At 35.1% G+C, this 19,809-nt stretch overlaps 2 protein-coding genes across 3 annotated transcripts; one reads left to right on the top strand and one right to left on the bottom strand.

Annotated features, from left to right (window-relative positions):
• The first annotated feature begins 866 nt into the window (after positions 1-866).
• LOC135692487 (uncharacterized) lies at positions 867-13,969 on the top strand. Its single transcript, XM_065210630.2, has 18 exons — positions 867-1,103; positions 1,351-1,410; positions 1,769-1,910; positions 2,113-2,309; positions 3,196-3,341; positions 3,486-3,679; positions 4,022-4,201; positions 4,555-4,898; positions 5,775-6,712; positions 7,038-7,119; positions 7,984-8,756; positions 9,146-9,252; positions 9,722-9,814; positions 10,176-10,265; positions 10,510-10,661; positions 11,174-11,345; positions 12,208-12,314; positions 13,101-13,969. The coding sequence occupies exons 1-18, from the start codon at positions 976-978 to the stop codon at positions 13,279-13,281; spliced, it is 4,086 nt and encodes a 1,361-aa protein (XP_065066702.2). The 5' UTR covers positions 867-975; the 3' UTR covers positions 13,282-13,969.
• Positions 13,970-15,525: 1,556 nt separating this feature from the next.
• LOC135694555 (uncharacterized) lies at positions 15,526-19,516 on the bottom strand. Of its 2 annotated transcripts, none has more exons than XM_065213357.2 (6): positions 19,435-19,516; positions 18,576-18,621; positions 18,309-18,460; positions 17,495-17,570; positions 17,021-17,079; positions 15,526-16,715 (listed from the first exon to the last, which is right to left on the bottom strand). In XM_065213357.2, exons 1-6 carry the CDS (start codon positions 19,462-19,464, stop codon positions 16,374-16,376), a joined length of 705 nt encoding a protein of 234 aa, XP_065069429.2. In that variant the 5' UTR covers positions 19,465-19,516; the 3' UTR covers positions 15,526-16,373. The 2 variants fall into 2 exon arrangements, with proteins under 2 accessions (XP_065069429.2, XP_065069437.2); XM_065213365.2 differs by lacking the exon at positions 19,435-19,516 and adding an exon at positions 19,178-19,418.
• Positions 19,517-19,809: the final 293 nt, after the last annotated feature.

Here is a 19,809-nt window from a genome sequence, read left to right on the forward strand (position 1 = left end):
CTATGTTCTCGTTTTTAATATTTTCGTGCTCTTTTAGGATTTTGCAGATTTGCTCGAAGGAGAACTGAATCTTTTGAATGCTATATATTATTTTTAGATATTTGCTTAAAACTTTGGAGAATCAGTTTTAAACGTAGAACTATCTCGTCTTACACTATTCAGAACATAACCGTTAATGGAATTGTGAATTGTGATTGTATAATGTGGTCAGCAACAAAAAGTTACATATGGCTTTCATTTTGTTTGATTATCCCATCTACTATTAGTTTATTCGCAATCGCGATTTTATCTCGATGGGCTGTCGCCTGTCAGCATGGAAAGATTTACGTTTTGAGAAACATGGCTATCAAAGAAATTGGAAAATTGATTGCAGGCACCGCGGAGCGTTGAGAAAAGTTGGGGTCTAAAAAAAGTGTGAGGGGCTAAAACCGTTTAAAAAGAGGCTTTTATTTTACTGGTAGTCTATTACTTAATATTTGGCATTTTTTGCAAAAAGTAGAGGGATTTAAGCACCCCAGGCCCCCCTGCTCCGCGGCATCTGAATTTAAAAATGTACCGCTGTCAGTATTTCATATAAATTTAATTGTATGACCCCCAACCCAACTGTGACGCTGGCCCTGGTTTTGAGTAAGCAGGGGAAAATATATTTTTTTGAAGGTACCATTTTTCCGTAAATATACTAGTTTGCGAGTTGTACAATACAATAGAATATAACTAAGAATTCAAGAAAAATTGTTCTAGGAAAAACAGCGAATTAACGTTCTCAGCTTGGGAATATCATTTTTCACCGCTGCGAATATCATTTGTTTTCGTCCTACTGGACATAAAAGGCCGACAAACTATAGAGCCTGGGAACTAGTTGCCGCGCCGAAATTTGAACAGTGTGTCAGTTGGTGAGGAAAGAAACGTGTGTATAGAGAGAGCATAGGCCTTGTTTGTGGCTTTGTTTGCCACTAAAAGTGAACTGAATCAACGATGGAAGGAGAGTGGGAGTTGTCAAAAGAGAACATCCAGCCAAGGAAGGATGGTCGCGATTTTAACAGTTTGATAGCTGGACTTACGCCACGAAAAGAGTCAATGCTACAGAGAGCAAGCGAGATGCAGTAAGTAGGCCATGCACTCTTCTTCTATCGGTATTACGCACAATTCTTCTTGCTTTGTCATCCATTTCTAGCTTTTCTACTCATATTTGATAATATGAATATAAAAAAGTGTTGAAAATTATAAATGATGTTTTCTCAAAAGGACACTGCAATGACTTCAGCTTTTTGCAATGTTTCTTGGGGATTATTCAAGACAGCGATAAAATTGTAAACACTTGCGTAAGTATGGGATTTTTCAATCTTGCAGGAGATACGAACAAGCTATTAGAAAAAACGATGGACCTGACCCATTAGAAAATTGGTACAAGTAAGTATATTCTATTAAAAGTTTACCCTCAACTCAAAGTTATCCCGGCGTCAGTACTGCAGTGCCTACTTATATGCATTTTCTTGCTCTGGTAGCGAATGAAACAACAGCACTGTTAACTAATTCACAATAAAACTAACTACTTGCAGCCATGCATGGTTTAAAAGCCTACATTATTTTTGCTTTTGCTTGTGTCAAAATAACTTACACTGTGCCACAGGTATTAAACTTTCCTTTTATTCTTATGCCTCAGGTGGACCTTAAATACATACATAATAGAACTTTATATATATATATGTATACTGTCTGATACTTGAGATGACATTTCTAAATGAAAAAAATCAATATTTGTTTATAGGTACATCATCTGGACAGAACAAAATTCACCAGATGGAGGAAGTCTAGAAGTTAAACAAATTCTTGAAAGATGTATTCAACATTTTGAAAAAGAGGACAAGTATAAAAGTGATTCAAGATATGTTAAGATTTGGGTTAAATATGTAAGTATTATAGATATTTCTTGTGACTTCTATCTAATTTGACTTTAAGCTATACTATTTTAATTTTGTGTCTTGAAAACATTTTTGCCAGTTTAAATATTTTCAGTAACTCTGGATTCTTGTTAAGTTAGAACCTTTACACAGTATGATAATGCCTGCTGGGTGAAATTTTGCTAACTTTGTCATCTCATTCTTTGCAAAGGCTGATATTATTCGAGAGCCCTTGGAACTATTCAACTATATGCACGACAAAAGCATTGGATCTTCACACACAATATTCTATGAGAACTGGGCTGATGCTCTTGAATGTGTTGGCAATTATCAAAAAGCTGATGAAGTGTACCAGTTAGGAATTGCAAGAAATGCCCAGCCCCTGCTACGTCTTCAAAGGCTTCACGAGTCAGTATTTCCTTATAGTGAAAGTTTATGTCAATGAAGTATAAATGCATGATCATTTCTGGCTTTTAAGCTCCATGATTAATTTATGTAACAGCATCTAGACACACAACCAAAATCAATTGTTGATTGTAAGAGTTCAGCTTTGGAGTGCTTTTGATCATTCCTTTAAGTGCATTAGGGATTTTGTTTATGTGCTACAATATGCCTCAAGGGTAGCACAACTGCACCATGCTTCCTCTAAAAATTTCCCACCTTTGTAAAAGGATCCCTGTTAAAAAAGACCCACCTGGAGTTTTGAAAACCAGGTTAACTTTATGCTTATGCTTCCCTGTTGGACTTGAAAACAATTTATCTTTGTCAACAATCTAACTAAGTGAAATGTAAAAAAGATCAGAGAAAGGGCCCATCCACAAAAAAGCACAACTCTTTAAAAAAGCACCACCTCAAAGGCATCAAAATTTGAACAAAATACAGGATGCTGCCAACAGAAAGACTGACAGAGCAAGCATGTAGAACATACACCCAACCTGTTCATTTATGTGGTATATTCACAAAAGCAAGGTGATACATGTTTTAAAAGTCTGATTGATTCTTCCTATCACCCATTTTGTTTCACAAGAGAGTAGTAAACTGATAAATAATATCAACATTGTCATAAACTTTTGCTGCTTAATCACATTAGATCAAAATTAACTATTCCATCTAACTTTCTTTTTAACTTATCTCATGTGCACAAGACTCCTTTAGCCAGTTGTCAAATATCAAGACACATTTCCATGTTTCATTGTTGATGATGATATTTTAATTATGTAGAATACTGAGCCCTTAATAGTTTAATATTTCAGACAGCCTACTGAATTTAGCACTAAGAAACTGCCTTTTTTAGATCCTTTATGCAGAGGCTTGCTGCAAAAATAAAAGGCGATGTAGATGATTTTGTCCAGCATGATGGTGAGGAAAGAGCATCACTTGCATCCTTAAAACATGCTAAAAGCGGAAAAGTTGATCATGATCGAATAAAAGCCAAATCAGGTATGTTATTTTCCATCAATTGAGATAATAGGTCACTAAAAACCTGGATGCCAGATTTGTTTAATTCTGACTATTTGTGTAAAGATATGTTTAATTATGTATGCTTTTGAGCAGTCACTGAATGTCTTATTTAATTTTTCAAAGGGAAAACATCAATAGGTCTCAAAATACAAACTAGTAAAAAACAGATACAGGCCCAGCCAATTGTGGTGTATGAAGATGAAAATGCATCAGAAGCAAAGGTTCCAGCAGCCAGAGGTGAATGGAAAGAACCACCGATAAATTCCAAAATTGTCAAGGAGAATGCCAGTAAACCTGCCAAATGGACCTCATCCAAGGTTTGATCATCTTGAAACAAGTTTCATTCTAATAGAAATTTAAAACACATTCTCATATAGGCTAGTGATGCAAATTCTTAATGTTTTCTCAATCATAAGTGTGCTGCTGCAGGGTCTATTGCTAACCATAAACAGTTGACTACAGGACATTGTACCCTTCATATAATCTTGCTTTTTGTTAATTTTTTCTTTTCATACTAGAGGTTCTTTCCCACATGGAATTCTTCCCTCAAATAAAATTAGATTTAATTCTTAGTGCCAAACATCTTGCATGTCCATTGGCTTTCAACTTAGTAATTGCCACTTTGTTAACAACTAAAAGGATTCTCTTATAATCTCCAGATTTCTAGCAAACAAAGCACCTGTCATTCACAACCAGGATTTATGATTCATGAAGATGAAGATGCAGACATGAAACCAGATCGCACACCAAAGCAAATTGTCATGAGTGACAGAAAGCCACTCAGTTCGAAGAAAGTTGCCAAAGAACCAATTATCAATCCATTAGATACTATGAAAAAGGTAATCATTAGTGGCAATTTTAATAGCTTTATAACAGTCTGTTAATAAGGTTTCAGCTGTTGATTTACCAGAATAACAATTGGAAATTTATCTATATTTGATACTTCTTGATCCTTTGATATCTTGGAACAGTAAAAGGGGGTCAAGCTGAAATGGTAAGAGGAAAATTCTGGGTTGATATGTACAAAGTCTCTAATGATTCCATCAGAGGTGCACATGCACCATGGCTTTTAAGCTTAGACTTACTAAAACCAAGAAGCTAAGAAGCTAAGATAAATTTAAAAATTTCCAGATTAGAATTGAAAATCGATTTTTGGCAAAAGTTTTAAATGCTCTTCTTGTTTTTATTTCAGATTGATGAATGTCAATTTGTAGAGCGATACTGCAAATCTGATGTGTACCTTGGTAACCAAGAGTTTTCACTGGAAGAGTTGCGAGCACTCAACCCAAAGTATGCTGTGCAACCCTTCAGGGATGACTGCACCTCTCACTTTCCAACTGACATGGAAGAGACTTGTGTTTTGGGTACAGAGGTAAAGATCGGTATTCAGCAGGGCACTAGATCCTGTGCATTGAGCACTAAAAATAGAGCTGAGGTCCAGCAAAGTGAAGTAGCAGACTCAAATCAGGATGGTCTGGAACGAAGCTCTTTTTTTCCTAGAAATGATGTGTTGCAATCATTGGTTAAAGACGAAAAGTAAGTGCCATTGAGATTTAATACACTAGATACTGCCATCTTATAACGGTTTCTTGAATGAGCATCCCCTTGACAATGTTCAAAATGCGAAAAACCATTATGTCTTTTCGTTTAAATTTATACGATGTTCTTTGCTGTTTAATTTGTCTTGCTCTATTTAAACCTAGTGTAGAGAAAATGCCATCATCTTTAGATGCTCCCTCAAAAGAGCATGGGCACACCACAAATACTTAATTTAAATTAATATAAAAATTTAAAGGTTGCCTGGGGTAGTTATTCAAAGGAATAGATCTTTATTCTTTGTTGCAAAGAAAACAAATCCAAGTCAAATGACAAGCGTTTTTGTGCATTTGTTATGATAGAGTTCTCAAATGTTGACGTCACAAAAATCTATTTTTAGAATTTGTTGAAATTTGTTCCCATTTCCTAAAAGAGCATCATGAAATACCTCTAAATTTGCAAAATCAGTTAAAGTTATTACGAATTGGCAGAGATATGACCAGATTAGCACAAGCTCGGGCCCCATCAAACCTCTGTAATTTAGTCTCAGTTCATAACTTTATGAACTGAGCCAAAATAACAATAATCCGTTAGTAAACTTAAAATCTTATTTTGGCCATAGCTCGCCCGATTTTTGAAAAATTTAACTGATTTTGCATATTTTGGAGTATTCCAAATTGCTTTTTTCAGAAATACTTTTTTGCCTGTAAAGTAAATTTAATTGTTAAAATGTTTTGTACTCCTCTTCACATTTAACTTGCTGGTCAGCTGCCCAAGACCTTTACTTCCTCGTTTTTCTTGATAGGTCCCCGTCAGTCTTGTGCTAAATCCTTTTACTACTGCTACTACTACTAATTTTATTTCATGTCGTTTCAGGTCTGGAACCTCAAGGCAAAGGCTGAATTTCTCATCAGCTACTGATAAGATACATGGGGGTGGTCTAGAGAGGTCTGTCGCAAATCTTTCTACTTACGGAACATGTTCCAATAATTTAGATGAATCTAGTCTGGACTCTTTAGATGATATAGAAGACTATATGGCAGGGCCTGTTGAAAGTACAAGTAAGCATAACATCTCCCGGCTACCTCTACCCAACCAGTTCAAGGGAATACGTGATGTTATGCGGGATTCGGAAATAACTGAGATCGGAACCAAACCCGTTGATGGCTATAACAGCATGAAGTTTTATGGACCAACAGAAAGTACCAGTGTACATGGCATTCCGAGGTTCAGAGAAGAAGGCGATGGGTTTCCGGGTACCGGATTTGAAGTTTCCCAGATTTCCTCAAAGGAAGATACTTTATCAAACGAAAACCCTAGAAAGATGCCAGAAAATAGTATTTTCGTGGGTGATGAATTAGAGGATGATGCAAGTTTTGCGTGTTTGGGTCCAGATATTGAGTTTGGTAAACCAGAACTTGGAGGGAAAAATGTGAATGTCGTACATGAAACCTCCACGGTGCGCTTGCCTACTGTTGATCCCAGTGCTATGAATGTTTCTTCAGCAAGAGGAGACCATCCACAAAATACTGGGTGCTGGATACAAGTTTCTGGTAATCCACTAAAGCCAAAAGTCCATCCAGTGCAGCAGTTAACACCAGCATCAAAGATCAAGCGATCTTTACCTTACAACAGCGGGCTGGCTTTCCCAGTGCCACCTAAAAGTCCCATTTGGGCGCCATCTCCAACAATTCACACCAAAGTAGCTACACAAGCTATTCATGAGATGTGGAGAGCCGATGATTTTACTATTAACTCTACAATTGAAGCGTCCAACGATTTTGAGCAGCAATTTGGTGATAAACCCGCTTTAGGTATGGCTTTTCTTAAAATATCCAAACTTCGATAAAACGGTAAATGCATTTTGATTTTCAGGAGATATCAGCAGTCAAACTGCTATTGATTATTTGCTAGTACCAATGTAAGAATTTTTGCAGAATTCATTTACTTGGGTATCGATTATCTGCCATTATGATCCCATCTTATTCTTTAACACCTGGGACAGTATCCAGTCTCAAAACCGCTTTACTGCACCACTGTTGATGATTTCTGAAATTCCAAGTGTAAAAAATCCTATCGTTAATAACTTAACTGTCTCAGAAAATGTTTTTGGATACCTTTAGCAATGTTTCATTTCAGCTCCTGGTGGGTGCTTTAAAATATTTGATGATGAATTAAATGGTGATTTTGGAAACGAAGAGAATCAGTCAATTGTTTCGAGGTTAGTGAAAGATTTTTTTAAGTTGTAATTCTGCAGAAAATCCTCACTTCTATAGATTCCATAAACTGCTCCGTCGTCGTCAATGTCATCAAATTTTAGTCGTTCGCTAATCATCGGGGGAGGAAACTTAATTGCCCTACAGACGACTAAGTTTGATAGAAAAACCACGCTTTCTTGTGTAGGTCACTGAAAAGAATATTTTCTTTCTGAAACCTCCTAAAACGTTTCTGTTGTATTAAAATGTTGCACTTAAAAGTTTGAATTCAAGAGCATCGTATTTCTCGCTGTAATAGCCCAAGGTAGAATATATCTTTATATTAAATTGTTGAGTTTAACTCAAATCATCGTCCTGTAAATGTTCGTACAAGTATATGCTATGAACTATTTTTGCAACATTGCCAAGCAGGTTCCTGTAACTATCGCTTTATGTCTTACTAAAAAGCCACTAATGAAACAGATATTAAAGAATATTGTCTGTGTTCCATAAATTTCCAGTTTCTAAAGCAATTAGGCCACCCCTGCTCATGAAAGTGCATAACTAAGTTGGTGTTTTTGATACCAGAAACCTTTCAACATATTACGCTGAATCCCTTTTTGTACTTTTAATAAACTGCATCAAAATCTTTTAGTTCCTTACTTTTTGGAGCGAAAGGTAAAAAATTTTCATTGCAAAATTCCAAAATCCAAAAGAGTAATCATATTTCCTACCTTTGCTCTATTTTAAGATTTAGCTTGTCTAATGTTTTACATTGATGATTATGGTTTTTCAAAATTTTCTAAGAACTTATTTTCAATGTTTCTTTTCTTTTCGCAGCTCAAGTAGATAGTGTAGTACATGTTCCAAACCATGTTGTTTTTTTTCAGGGAAAAGAAGCCTAAATTGGACGAGACAGGAGTGACAGGAAATAACATGAAAATTCCCCGACAGCAATCGAGCTGCACTAACGCGTTGGTCGATACGCAGCACATGTCAGTAAGTCATGGGCGGCTCGAATACACGATTTCTGATCATACAGCTTCGAATGTCTCTGCAAAAACATCTACGCCCTTCTTTCCAGCTGAACCGCGCCCGAGTTTTTCCTGCACAGCCATTGGCAACCTGCACGATTCAGAGATACAGCAGGCTGACGCTACGCAGCAGCTGGCTTGCGATTCGAAAAACTTAAGCACAATACAGGAACAAAGTGGCGAGAGCTCTAGCGATACTTTCAGGAAGTCATCGTCCTCAAGCTCGCGCGGATTCTCAGAAGGAAGTGAATCAAACATAGATGCGATCTGCTCGACAACCAACAGGCACTTGCATAATACGCCCCCGGTGTTTGTTAATGACGAGGTTGCCAAAGACAGCAAGCCAGAAAACAAGTCGGCAGTTCACGAAGACAACATTTTAAAGAAGTTTGCTGAAGCCGAAACAAGTCACGTCGAAGCAGCATTGCATTCACTTACATTGAACGCAGGGTTGTCCAATGTGTCAGTCTCTGGAAGAAGTTTTACTTCAAAGCCTGTAGATGTCTCTGGCTCAAAAGCAATAACGGCCATTGTGAAAACAATGGAATTCGAAATCTACCCAAACCTAACTTTTGAGACGGAGAAGTCGCTCAATGAGAGATTTTTCGTAAATAGCAAAGTACTGTTAGGTATGTTCTATTTGGTTTTAAGAATTTTTATTCATGACCTTTCAAGCTTCAAAAGTGTAGGATGAAAAGAAACGATTTCTTCTTTCCATTTAACATTGCTTTTCCTTGTTAATTTTCAACATTGAAGGAACTATGTTTCGTTAGGCTTTGTAGCAAGTTTATGATTGAGAAAACATTGAGAATTAACTTTATTCACATTGCCGATTGGATACACACAATAGGACTATTGTTTAGTCCAACCAATGGAAAATTTAAATGGCCAACGAAATCTCAAAACTTCTATAAAGTCACTCCGTCTCTACTTGAATTATAAGCATCTGTGTTCCTGAATTTTAGCTTTACTATAACTCTTTAGAAAGATCATACTTTACGAATTCCTTTGAAATTAGGTGATGACGACTACAAGATTGTCAAGAAAGTAGCTACTGGTGGTTTTGCAGTGGTTTATTCTGCTTACAACCTTAGCCGTGGTGATAGCGAGGAGACTGCCCTGAAAGTAAGTATCACCTTCGCTTACCATTATAAAAATAATATTTTGATGATCAAGAGTACAAATCCTCCCTCAAGGGTCTTCTCGCTATGGCCCATGTTGCGATAAAGGATACTTGCTCATAAGTTTCTGGTCTTGGGCCTAAATCAGGAGCTCGCGGCAAAAGTGCTTTACAGCCTATATAGTTTTAAGAAGTAAAAATGTGAAATTTGTAGACAAAAGCCAAAGATAGGACCTTCGCAATTCATGAAAGGTCTCGGTTTATGTATCATATCATTGTTATTATGTATTCCGTGGTATATTTTGTTGCTACAAGTATCAAGATCAATGCTCTAAATTCATGTCCAGTGCTTATTGCTCTAAATTCATTCGTTTAGAAATTTTCCAACTACGAATAGCAGTTCACGTGTTATTTCTGCCTGATAATGGCTGTAATGTTTTATACCAAGCGTTTTCTTTTTTTTCTCCTCCTAAGGTAATGAAGTCTCCGATACTGTGTCAATGGGAATTTCACATTGGCACACAAATACAAAAGAGACTAGTCCAGAATGACATAGATCCCAAATTAGTAAGTATAACCCATGGATATTTAGAAACAGTTCACTAAAGATGTGATGTACGATGTTTAACATGCTGTAATCTATCATGTTTTGAGAACTAAAAGCGCCTTTCTCTAGTGTTTGATGGCTATTTTTCTTTTCTATCCTATCATTGTTGAAAAGTCTGACATGCTTTTATTGCATGGGCAACTCTTCACTAACTGACAGAATTGAAAACAGATAAAGGCAATGCCTAGTTACACAGAGAGAGAAAGCTTTATAATATAAAGCAAGTAAATTAGCTAGGCAATCAACAAACAGTTATAGCTGAACAGCTATGTGAAGAGTTAACGTTATCTATTTAACATAACTTGTTCATTCTTTTTGCAGCACGACTGCTTTATCCAACCATTGAGCGGTTATGTATATTCTGATGCAGCAGCCATTCAATTTCCCCATCATCCTGGTGGCACATTGTTGGTAAGTAATTTGAAATTTCGAGTGCCATCTAAAAAAGCTATCCTTTGATTGTAATTTTACAATACAGAGAAAGACATTCCTGATGAGGTGTTACATCTAAGAACACCTTAATCTTATACCTTTTTCAGCTATCGATCGCATATGTTGATATATTCATTCTACTGCTAAAATAATCAATATATACATTGTCCACGTTTTTATATATGTCCTTCTATTAACGGATTTTACCAACGGTTTTATCCAGGACCTTGTTAACAAGCATTTAAAAGAGAGAGTCGGCCAGACAGACACGTTCGCACTGCTTTACGGGCTCAATGTCTGCAAACTGGTAAAGACGATGCATGACTGCTCTATTATACATGGTGACGTCAAACCTGATAATTTCTTGCTGAATAGGTATGTTGCTTAGCTTTCACTCAAAAGAGATATCATTAATGTTTAAAAGTTGAGTTGCTATCAGTCATTTAGTGCTGTCTATTAGCTGTAATATTTGTCGATAAGTGTTGAATCTTTTTGGGTCAATAGTGTGAAGAGCCTAAGAAACACTGGCCTAGATTAGAAGCAAGACAATATTGATAAAACTATTGTTTGTTTGTCTGAATCTTATTCTAATTATAATTATACTTCCAACAAGTTTTACATGAATAATTTCCTGACTCACACTGAATTAAATAGTTTTCAAATAGTTGCACTAGAAAAAACATTTTTTTCAAACAGATTTAAATTACATGAATAGCAAAGCAATACAGTAAAATTTCAAAGAAAACTGATTAGATTGAAAAAAAGAATAAAAATGGTTGCCCAATTACTGCCACTAGCCTCTACAACGTATTATAAATGGACTCCAAGAGTGGACTCAACCTTCTGACTTCATCGAATGTAAACGTTCATTCCTCATCTTGTTTCAGAGTCACAGGCAACGTTGACAACCCAACTGAGATCAATTGCCTGACCTTAGCGGATTTCGGAAGATGTCTCGATCTAACTTTATATTCGAATACAGTGACCTTTATTGGCAGCTGTAATACAGACAAATTTGAATGCATCGAGATGAAGAAAAACTTGCCATGGAAATATCAGGTATTAAAAGAAAAGAAAATTCTTTTCCGGAAAAAATTAGAAGTACACTTAATAGTGTACAGTTATTGCGAAATATTTTCTAGGATTTAGCATTATTGACAAAAGAATTCCCTGTCCCAACTCTAACTGCAAAGTTGATGACCCTTGAAATTCTAAAAGATCCAGCCCTTTATCGTTAGATTTGAAGAAGCTAGTTAGGTATACGAAAAAATAGCATTAAAGCAAGTTGCTGATTCATTATACCAAGTTTTGCATACTGAAGAGGTACTCTCTAAAGCTGTATTTTCATGCATTCTTTTATGGTATATATCAGTGAAATTTGTTGCAATCTTCAAATGGTCCCCTGTCTTAAAAATAGTAGAGATTGGAACAAATATATATTTCTTTAATTGAATTTGCCAGTTGCCCCAATGTTTATTTTTCAAAAAAGCTACTTGAAAATTCTTAGTCGGACCAGAATAAGTAAATTTCTGCTACAAAATCTAAAAATCTCGTTTCAGACGGTAAAATAGCTTTCAGATTCTAGAAAGCAGCGTTCAGACCTAACTGGTCACCTCTTAGTCACTTGTCTGCTTTCGGAGAATGACTAAAATTTTGAAAGGTCTTGAATTCGGTTAATTTGTGTTATGTTCTATTGGTCAAAATAACATTGACTTCTACTATAATCTTCAGTTATATTGGTCAAATCTTTTATAATCTGCAACAAATATATATTTAACAACGTCTATTTATAAGTAAAACAGGTAGATTATATTGTTAGTTTTGATCAGCAGTTGATATGCGTCGTACAATAAAAAATTGAATCGGTATATAACCTCTGTGAAAACAATAAGCAAGCGCTGCATGCCAAATCGGCTTTTAGATCGACTACTATGGCGTGGCTGGAACGATCCATGTTGTCCTTCATGGCACATATTTGGACTGTTATCTCTTCGGTGACAGGTACAAGCCAGTCAAAGTTGCAAGCAGGTATTTTTACATTAATGTCACTTTTGTTTCTTTGTGCATCAAGTCACTCATAGTACCGTAAGTCCTTGAATAAGCCCCCGGGGGCACAGCAATATTTTTAGGTGGAGGCGTATTTGAAGGTAGGGACTTGTTCAACGACAGCCAAAAATATTACCTAGGTAAATTTTCTACCTCTATTTGAGGCTGGACAGTATACTTAAAATAAAGATATTTCGGGATAAACCCATTGCTACCAAGGGAATACCTCAGCTGATAAGGTAGGAGCTTATGTCACAAAACATTCTTTTCGGGTGAAGGCTTTGGGGAGTGAAGTCTTCGAGGGGGGGGGGGACTAGTTCGACGACTTTCGGTAATCTGTTCTTACGTGTCATCCCACAAATTTAGTTCATACCAGCTGGAACAGAGTGACGTTCAAAGGTCTTCGTTTTCTTGAGGTTGCTCTGGTATATCGTAGTTGCATTTCAGCTTTTATCGAGTTAATAGATTTGAGAGACATTGTCCGATTTTTTCCTGTACGGAACTTCTCTTTATATTGTTTATACTGCTCAATCTGATTCTGTATTGAAAATACCACTTTTAGTTAGACTAATTTAAGCTAGAAATGGCAGATTGGAGACCCGATTGTTTGGAAGGAAGCTTGATATTCACCTTTATTCACCTAAAACCTGTAAACGACATGATATTTTACAAGACTAAGTGCGTGTTAACATTTTCAGAGTTTTAATTACACTTGAGATTATTGCTTTCTGCTTTATTTAACCACTTGTAAATTTGATTCACTTTCAGACGACAAGGCAAAGAATTTTGGGCATCTGTTTTCGATCGTTTGTTGAATGTTTCTGATTGCAACGACCAGTCTGTCCTTGAAGGAATAATTAAAGATTTTGAAAGACGATTAATTGATCCTGACAGGCAAAAGTCATTAATGGAACTGTTGAGCTTGCAAAGAGCAATGGCGTCAGGCTAAGAAACCTTTGTTGTGACCTCATCATTTTTGAAGGAACCAAAAATGACTGAGGATTATGACAATTTTGTAAATGATATGGTTTCACCTCCTCCAATTGATTAGCTCTTTTTTAGGAATAATATACTAGTATTCTTATTGGTATCCTGGCTAGATACATTCTAAAACTAAGTACCTTACGGCCAAGTTTTTAAATCTGAAGAAAAAAGTGGTGAATATGTTGTACTCAAGTAGAGCTGGATTTTCAATTTCGGCAATAATTGAAGAAATTCTGTACAGTTATCTACAATTATCTATACAGTCATGAACAAAAATGAAGTGCTATGAGGTTTATAAGATGTATAATATGAAAGTATCACTGCCATTCCCTTTTTTAATGAACAATATTTATTCCAATATCACCCGGGTATTTATGTGGTAATTTTATTCACAGGAACCCCACCACATCACTGACAACACATTAAATGTCTCCCAACATGTTTAATCCTTTCCCAATTATCGAGCAGTTGTTACAGCCTACGTATTTGTGCTCAAAATCTTAACTACCCTTAAAAGGAGGATACCGATTTTAAGTTGTAAATAGTAAATTAGCATGATATGAAAAAGCCTTTTCACAGGGGCTAATGTAGCTTAACTTTTGAAAAAATTGTATTTTCGTTTAATCATGTTCTGTTATTATGCTACCAGCTAATTTGATGTCTTTCACTGTTGGTTTACAGTTCTTTTTACTGCACCTCAAAAATAACGGTCAAATCAGCCTTGGCCATTATTATCTTCACAAGTTGTTGACACTTCCAATGTTCGCAAATCTTAATTGCCAGAAGCATTTAACATTCTGAAACTAAAAGTACTCGCTGGATATGAGAAGCCTTTAACTATAAAAGCTTCAAAGGCGTTTGGCCTCCTTATGATTCCAATATGCAGAGACGCCATAGTACTTATAAAGCAATCCTAATACCATTGTTCAGTCTTCTCTTATTTTTTTTCATATCGATTTTAGTTTCTCCTAGTCGCAAAGATGATTGATTATGCGTAGTATCAATGGCCAATATTTTTCTCAATGGTAGTGTTTTCTTCATCACATTCAGGGCTTATTAATAGTATTTTGTGCCTGCGAGCGCAAAACTGAGTAAAAATGTGCCACCAAGTAAAGCAGGGTAACTACATGTAAAACTGAACAAATGACATAATAAATGCTACTAGTATTTTAGTATTTACATAAAAAGGGGAATGATCTAGTTTTTATCTACGGGTTGTTTTGGGTTGTCCAGAAGCCCTATCATTATTATCGATTTCATGAAATAAAGACATTTCTGCAAAAACCTTTTCCCATGTCTAAAACGCTTCACTTTAAATGGAACAGTTCTGTTAACAACATCTTCTTTCAAGGTTTGTGAATTTCAAGATTTTGCTTTCGCTTCTTTGGCAAAGGTTGCAATAATTTCGACATTACACTAGGTTTTTCTCATTTCAAAGATATGAAAAACAGCCATGAAAGTTTGTATTCCCAATAACTTTCATTGTTGACAACAGAAACTCTAATATTGTTTCATCTTATTCAACATAAGATCTTATATAAGAATTTTCTTTTTTTTACCTAAGAGTTTATCATACTTGAAAGATTTGATTATTTCAGTATAAATTTACTTTCACTCTTGTGTTTGTGTTGTCGCAAATTATCGAAAATTGTTGTTTTTGGTGAATTCTTTGGAAGTGTACCTTTTGCTCAAATATGTCAGAAATTCACAACTACCAGATTCAAAAGCATGACGACTTTCACTTAAAGGAGTCTGCTTTCTTCAGCCTATTATGCAAGAATAAGTCCTACAAGTCATAACATAATGTATGAGAAAAGAGGGATACAGTAATACTTTCTATCATTTTGGTAAAAAAGACTTGCAACTACTACCTATTTTATTTTGCGGTTCAATTTCAATACCAAGAAAGAATAGATGTATAAAGAAATCATGACTGTAATACAATAAAGGTAAATGAAAACCGATTCAGAAATATGCTTGCAAAAATTCCTGAGAAAGAACTTTTGTGCCTGGGAGTGCCACTTTTGCAGATTAATGAGCTCTGGTCACCAATCACAATGTCATCTGTTCGAAGTAGCACACATACATGAGTAATATAGAACCAGAAATTTCCCAATTTATGCATGGTTTCTGCTTTTACAGTCAAGAATGCAAATAAAACAAAATATATAAATGTTGTAAAAGATCAATCTTGAAGAATAAATCATCAAAAGTTAAAAATACTTTAATACACTTGAATTTACAACTGTGAAAAGTATGCCTGGAACTATTTACGTGTTCAAATCCCATACAAGTTTACAAATTTTGAATCACCAACAAATCTAATATACACAAACAAACAGTAAACAAAACTTAACTATGATGGGAGTCCTTATCTAATTTCAAAAAGTTGTAGGATGAAGTTTGGAGTAATTTCAAAAATGAGGCTGCAAAATTAATGGGTGATTTTCCTCAACATTGATTTGATGGGAAATATAACATCAAATTAAACAACTGCAGCATTGCTGCATGGATATAAAGGAATTTTGTTTTCACATAAAATCTACAACCAATATAATTATAATTATCAAAATGTGACTGTGTTTACATGTAATTGAAACTTTCTTTATCTAACTTTCAATGCTAAAATATGGTGGTGACTGACTACAAATCATATGAGATTTAAAACTGTAATTCAAAAAGCAGCATATAAAGATTAAGGAAATTACGTACACATTAAAAGGAATAAAATAAAATTTTTGTAAAACCAATGGAGCTGGCAAAGGTCTACATGTTCACAAAATTGTTTACTGACTAGGATTTTCATGATGGTTTTTTAATTTATAGATTAGAAAATATCAACAGTAGAGCAGTAAAGCACTTCACAAAACCAGCACTTGAATAAAATGCAATGCTATATTTGTTGTCCATATTTTAAACTTTACAGCAACAATAAGCAAAAGTTTATTTACAATGACAGATACTGGAGTGATACAATATTGTAACATGAGAGTATTAGTGATGATCCAAAAAATCATAATTAACACCATGGAGTATTTATATTAAGTGCTTTATGATTCAAGGTCTTTTTGCAGCTTTTCTGAACAACTTTTTTCGTAATGATGTAGATGCTGATACTGGAGTTCTAGGGGTTGAGGTCCCTTGTTTAAGTTTTGGAATTTTTGACAAACTGCCAGCCTTCTTTTCTGATGTCCTTTTGCCAGCTGATGAAGCCAATGATGGTAAATCTTTGAGGCCAGATCTTCTAAGGCTTCTTTTCTTTTCCAATGGTGTCTCGCAGTCATTTTGTTTTTTCTTTCCACTAAACAGCAGCTCTTGAGTGTCATCTAGTCCCATACCCCTCTGCACTTCTTCAAGCATCATCAAGGTTTCACAATGTTTAACAAGAAGCTTAAAGTCCTACAAGAAAGATAGCAGGAACATTTCTCATGGGCATTTTGATATCTTGTTACCTTAGAGATTTATGCCCTACACAGCTTAAGGTTTGCTAAGTATACTGTTTCTTACTAAGATATTATGGGGTAAGAAACATATGAATGGTTATCTATAGTCACTGTGATACAATTGTTCCTATGCTATACAAATGTCTCTTCCTCATACTCCCAGGTCTCTTTATGTATATATGTATTATACTTTACCAAGCATAAAAGATAAGCATTTTTAAAGTCCAGGAATGTGTATTAAACACTAGTTAATATACCAACCTCGGGTAATGAATTTTTCTCATATGACCCTTTGCATTTTTGCATCATCTTATCAAAATCTAGAAAACAAGATCAGAAATAAATAACATTGCATTCAACTCCATTAAATTGCTATTGTAGTACAATTGACCCTGCTTATAGTAACTTTGTTTACAGGCACACTATCATTTACAGTCACATAACATTGAGACCCAAACATGCAACTTATTCCAATGAGCTCTTTATATAAATACAATCACACTTTGCTACCTATCATTACTTTTCAAGCTTTCTTTGTATCACTGAAAATAAAGTCTTACTTATTGCAAACAGAAATTTATTATCAAAAAAATTAATAAAAATCAAATTTAAGTAACCCTAGAGTAAAATAATGTGTCTAGACTCCAATCAAGAAAATTGTTTGACCAGTCTGTTGTTACATTAAGCTTGATGACATGTAGGCAGAGCTGTACAATTTGTAAGTTTGTAACATACCACTTTGAAATTGTTTCCATTCATTTTCAACTGAAGGCTGGATGGCTTCATATGATGATATACTGCTCAAATTTTCCTTAACAAAGTCATAACAATGACATAAAAAAGGTTGTTCTAGACTCATATTTCAGGTCTTTACAAAAAACTATATATTTCCTCTCAATTATATCAAAATTATAAACAGGGACCTTCAATGATTTTTACTTAAAACACTTTTTTGGTGGAAAGAAACTTGAAAATGGCTTTGAAAAAAGCAAACATTTCACAAGATATTAATAAAAGCTTTTTCATCTGACACTTCTCAGAGTATAAAAAGTCAAAGTAAGGTTCTGAAAGAACACCAAGGAAGATATATACCCAGTTGTGGATCGAAATAGGCCAATCAAAAAAGGGCAAGCACATGACGAAAAAGCTTTTAGCAATATGTTGTGAAATGTTTGCTTTTTTCAAAGCCATTTTAAAATACTTTGCAAATCTAGAAAAGCTTTTGGGCTTCAAAATTACTTTCAAAGTACAAAAAAGTAAAGGTAAATGGGCTTATTAAAAAGCCAAAATATTTGACTCCCTAGTTCTCTGCTGACAATTAACTAATGTTACTGATCTTGAATCAGCACATTATGTTGAGCACAATCATTCTAAAAGTATCGCATTTGAGAATGAATGAACAATGAACAATACAATAGAAACAACAGAACTAATTAGTTTGATAAACAGATCTTAACTATTTAGATACATAAACTTTATAAATATATTTCTGCATTCACAAAGGGAACAAACATTGTCAAGAAGAAAGTTATGTCAACAATTGTCTTACCATTTTAGGAGTTTTTATCTCCATAATTTGGTCAAGTACTTCACAGCACTTTGATGGGATTGATTTTCGTAGCTTGCACAAATCTTTGATATTATCATCTAGCTCTTGGGAAAGGTCTATCGCTGAATCCTCTTCATACATTTTCTCCAAACCTTTTTATGAAAAAATAGTTTACTATTCAAATTTAAAAGTTTTGCCTTGAGATGTCTAAGAATCTTGATTGATATAAATTTTTGGCCTCTATTGACAAGAATGAGATTTGCTTACCTTCCAGACTTTCCCTGCTGGAATCCTGAGATATCATTTTTCTGTCCTGTTGAAGACATTTTAAAATGAATTTAATAGAAAGAAATTTAAATGAAAATATTTTAAAAAGTGGTTTAGAAAGTATTGAAAAGTCAGGTTTGAGAACATGGTCATACATAGCATTTATTGTGATTACAGCCTGAGAGTGAATAAAAGACAGCTATGTCAGGAAACATCTATTTAAGATGTGTTCCAGTCATTCTCCATTAACTTTTCATACAAAATTGGTTACTTTAGTTTCTATGGCTAGATCTGAGCAGTTGACCAGCACATCACTGACCAACAGCACTCGTCCAGTTAAATGAATGGATTGCCATTGTATGAGCTCAAGTATTAATATTCTTCTTTCTTATTTAAATGATGCAATCAATCTCCGGTGTTAAGATTTTCCTATAACGTGTTAAGATACTCTGTAACGAATTGCACTCTGGAAAAGTTGTGGCATTTGGATTCTTACATTTTCAGACCTGTCAACTCTCTAAATTACACACGGAGATACACTTGCTTTACGTTGCTGTATCCTCCGCGACCTACGTCATTACCAACGATTTATGTTGAAATACCTGCATGATGACCATTAGTATAAGCCTTGGGTGAATAGATTAGTTTAGTGGATCAAATAAATGTTAAGTGTAAGCTGATGGCCTTTTGCATATCTAAACGATATTGGTTTTAGAAGTCCATATTGTCACGTATCTCCTCTGCGCGAAGCTCGTTTGCTGATGCGAGAATCCATATGCTTAACCAAATTTTGATAATTTTAATTTTTTGTGAATCACAATAATAAATACTAAATTGTGAATCACAATCAAATTTATACCATTGTGTCCAAAGTACCTCCTGCCGCCATTTTGTTTTTTACCGCCTTTTTGCTAAAATGCACCTGCGCATTGCCTTGAACAAGCAGGGCCTCCGAGAGGGGGCAAGAGGGCCTTGAAGTGTAGGGGGCCTCAAAAAATAAAGAATCCCTCTTTTAGGAATGAAATTAATCAAATGTAGCAAAATTATGTTTGATCTTATGGATCATATGTCTTTTTGATAACAAAATCCCTCAATTTTTCATAAACTTCTCTTCGCAATACATTGTTTACCCCTTTTGTTCCCCTTCAACAAGCATGGTCCTAGATACCTGAAAGGTCTTTGTGGCAAGCCGGATAAAATAAAGAAGAGCGTCCCCTAGCCTAGCCCCCTTTTA

Source organism: Rhopilema esculentum, chromosome 10, assembly GCF_057945365.1.
Source record: "Rhopilema esculentum isolate cy_ngs chromosome 10, ASM5794536v1, whole genome shotgun sequence".
In the NCBI taxonomy this organism is placed as follows: Eukaryota; Metazoa; Cnidaria; class Scyphozoa; order Rhizostomeae; family Rhizostomatidae; genus Rhopilema; species Rhopilema esculentum.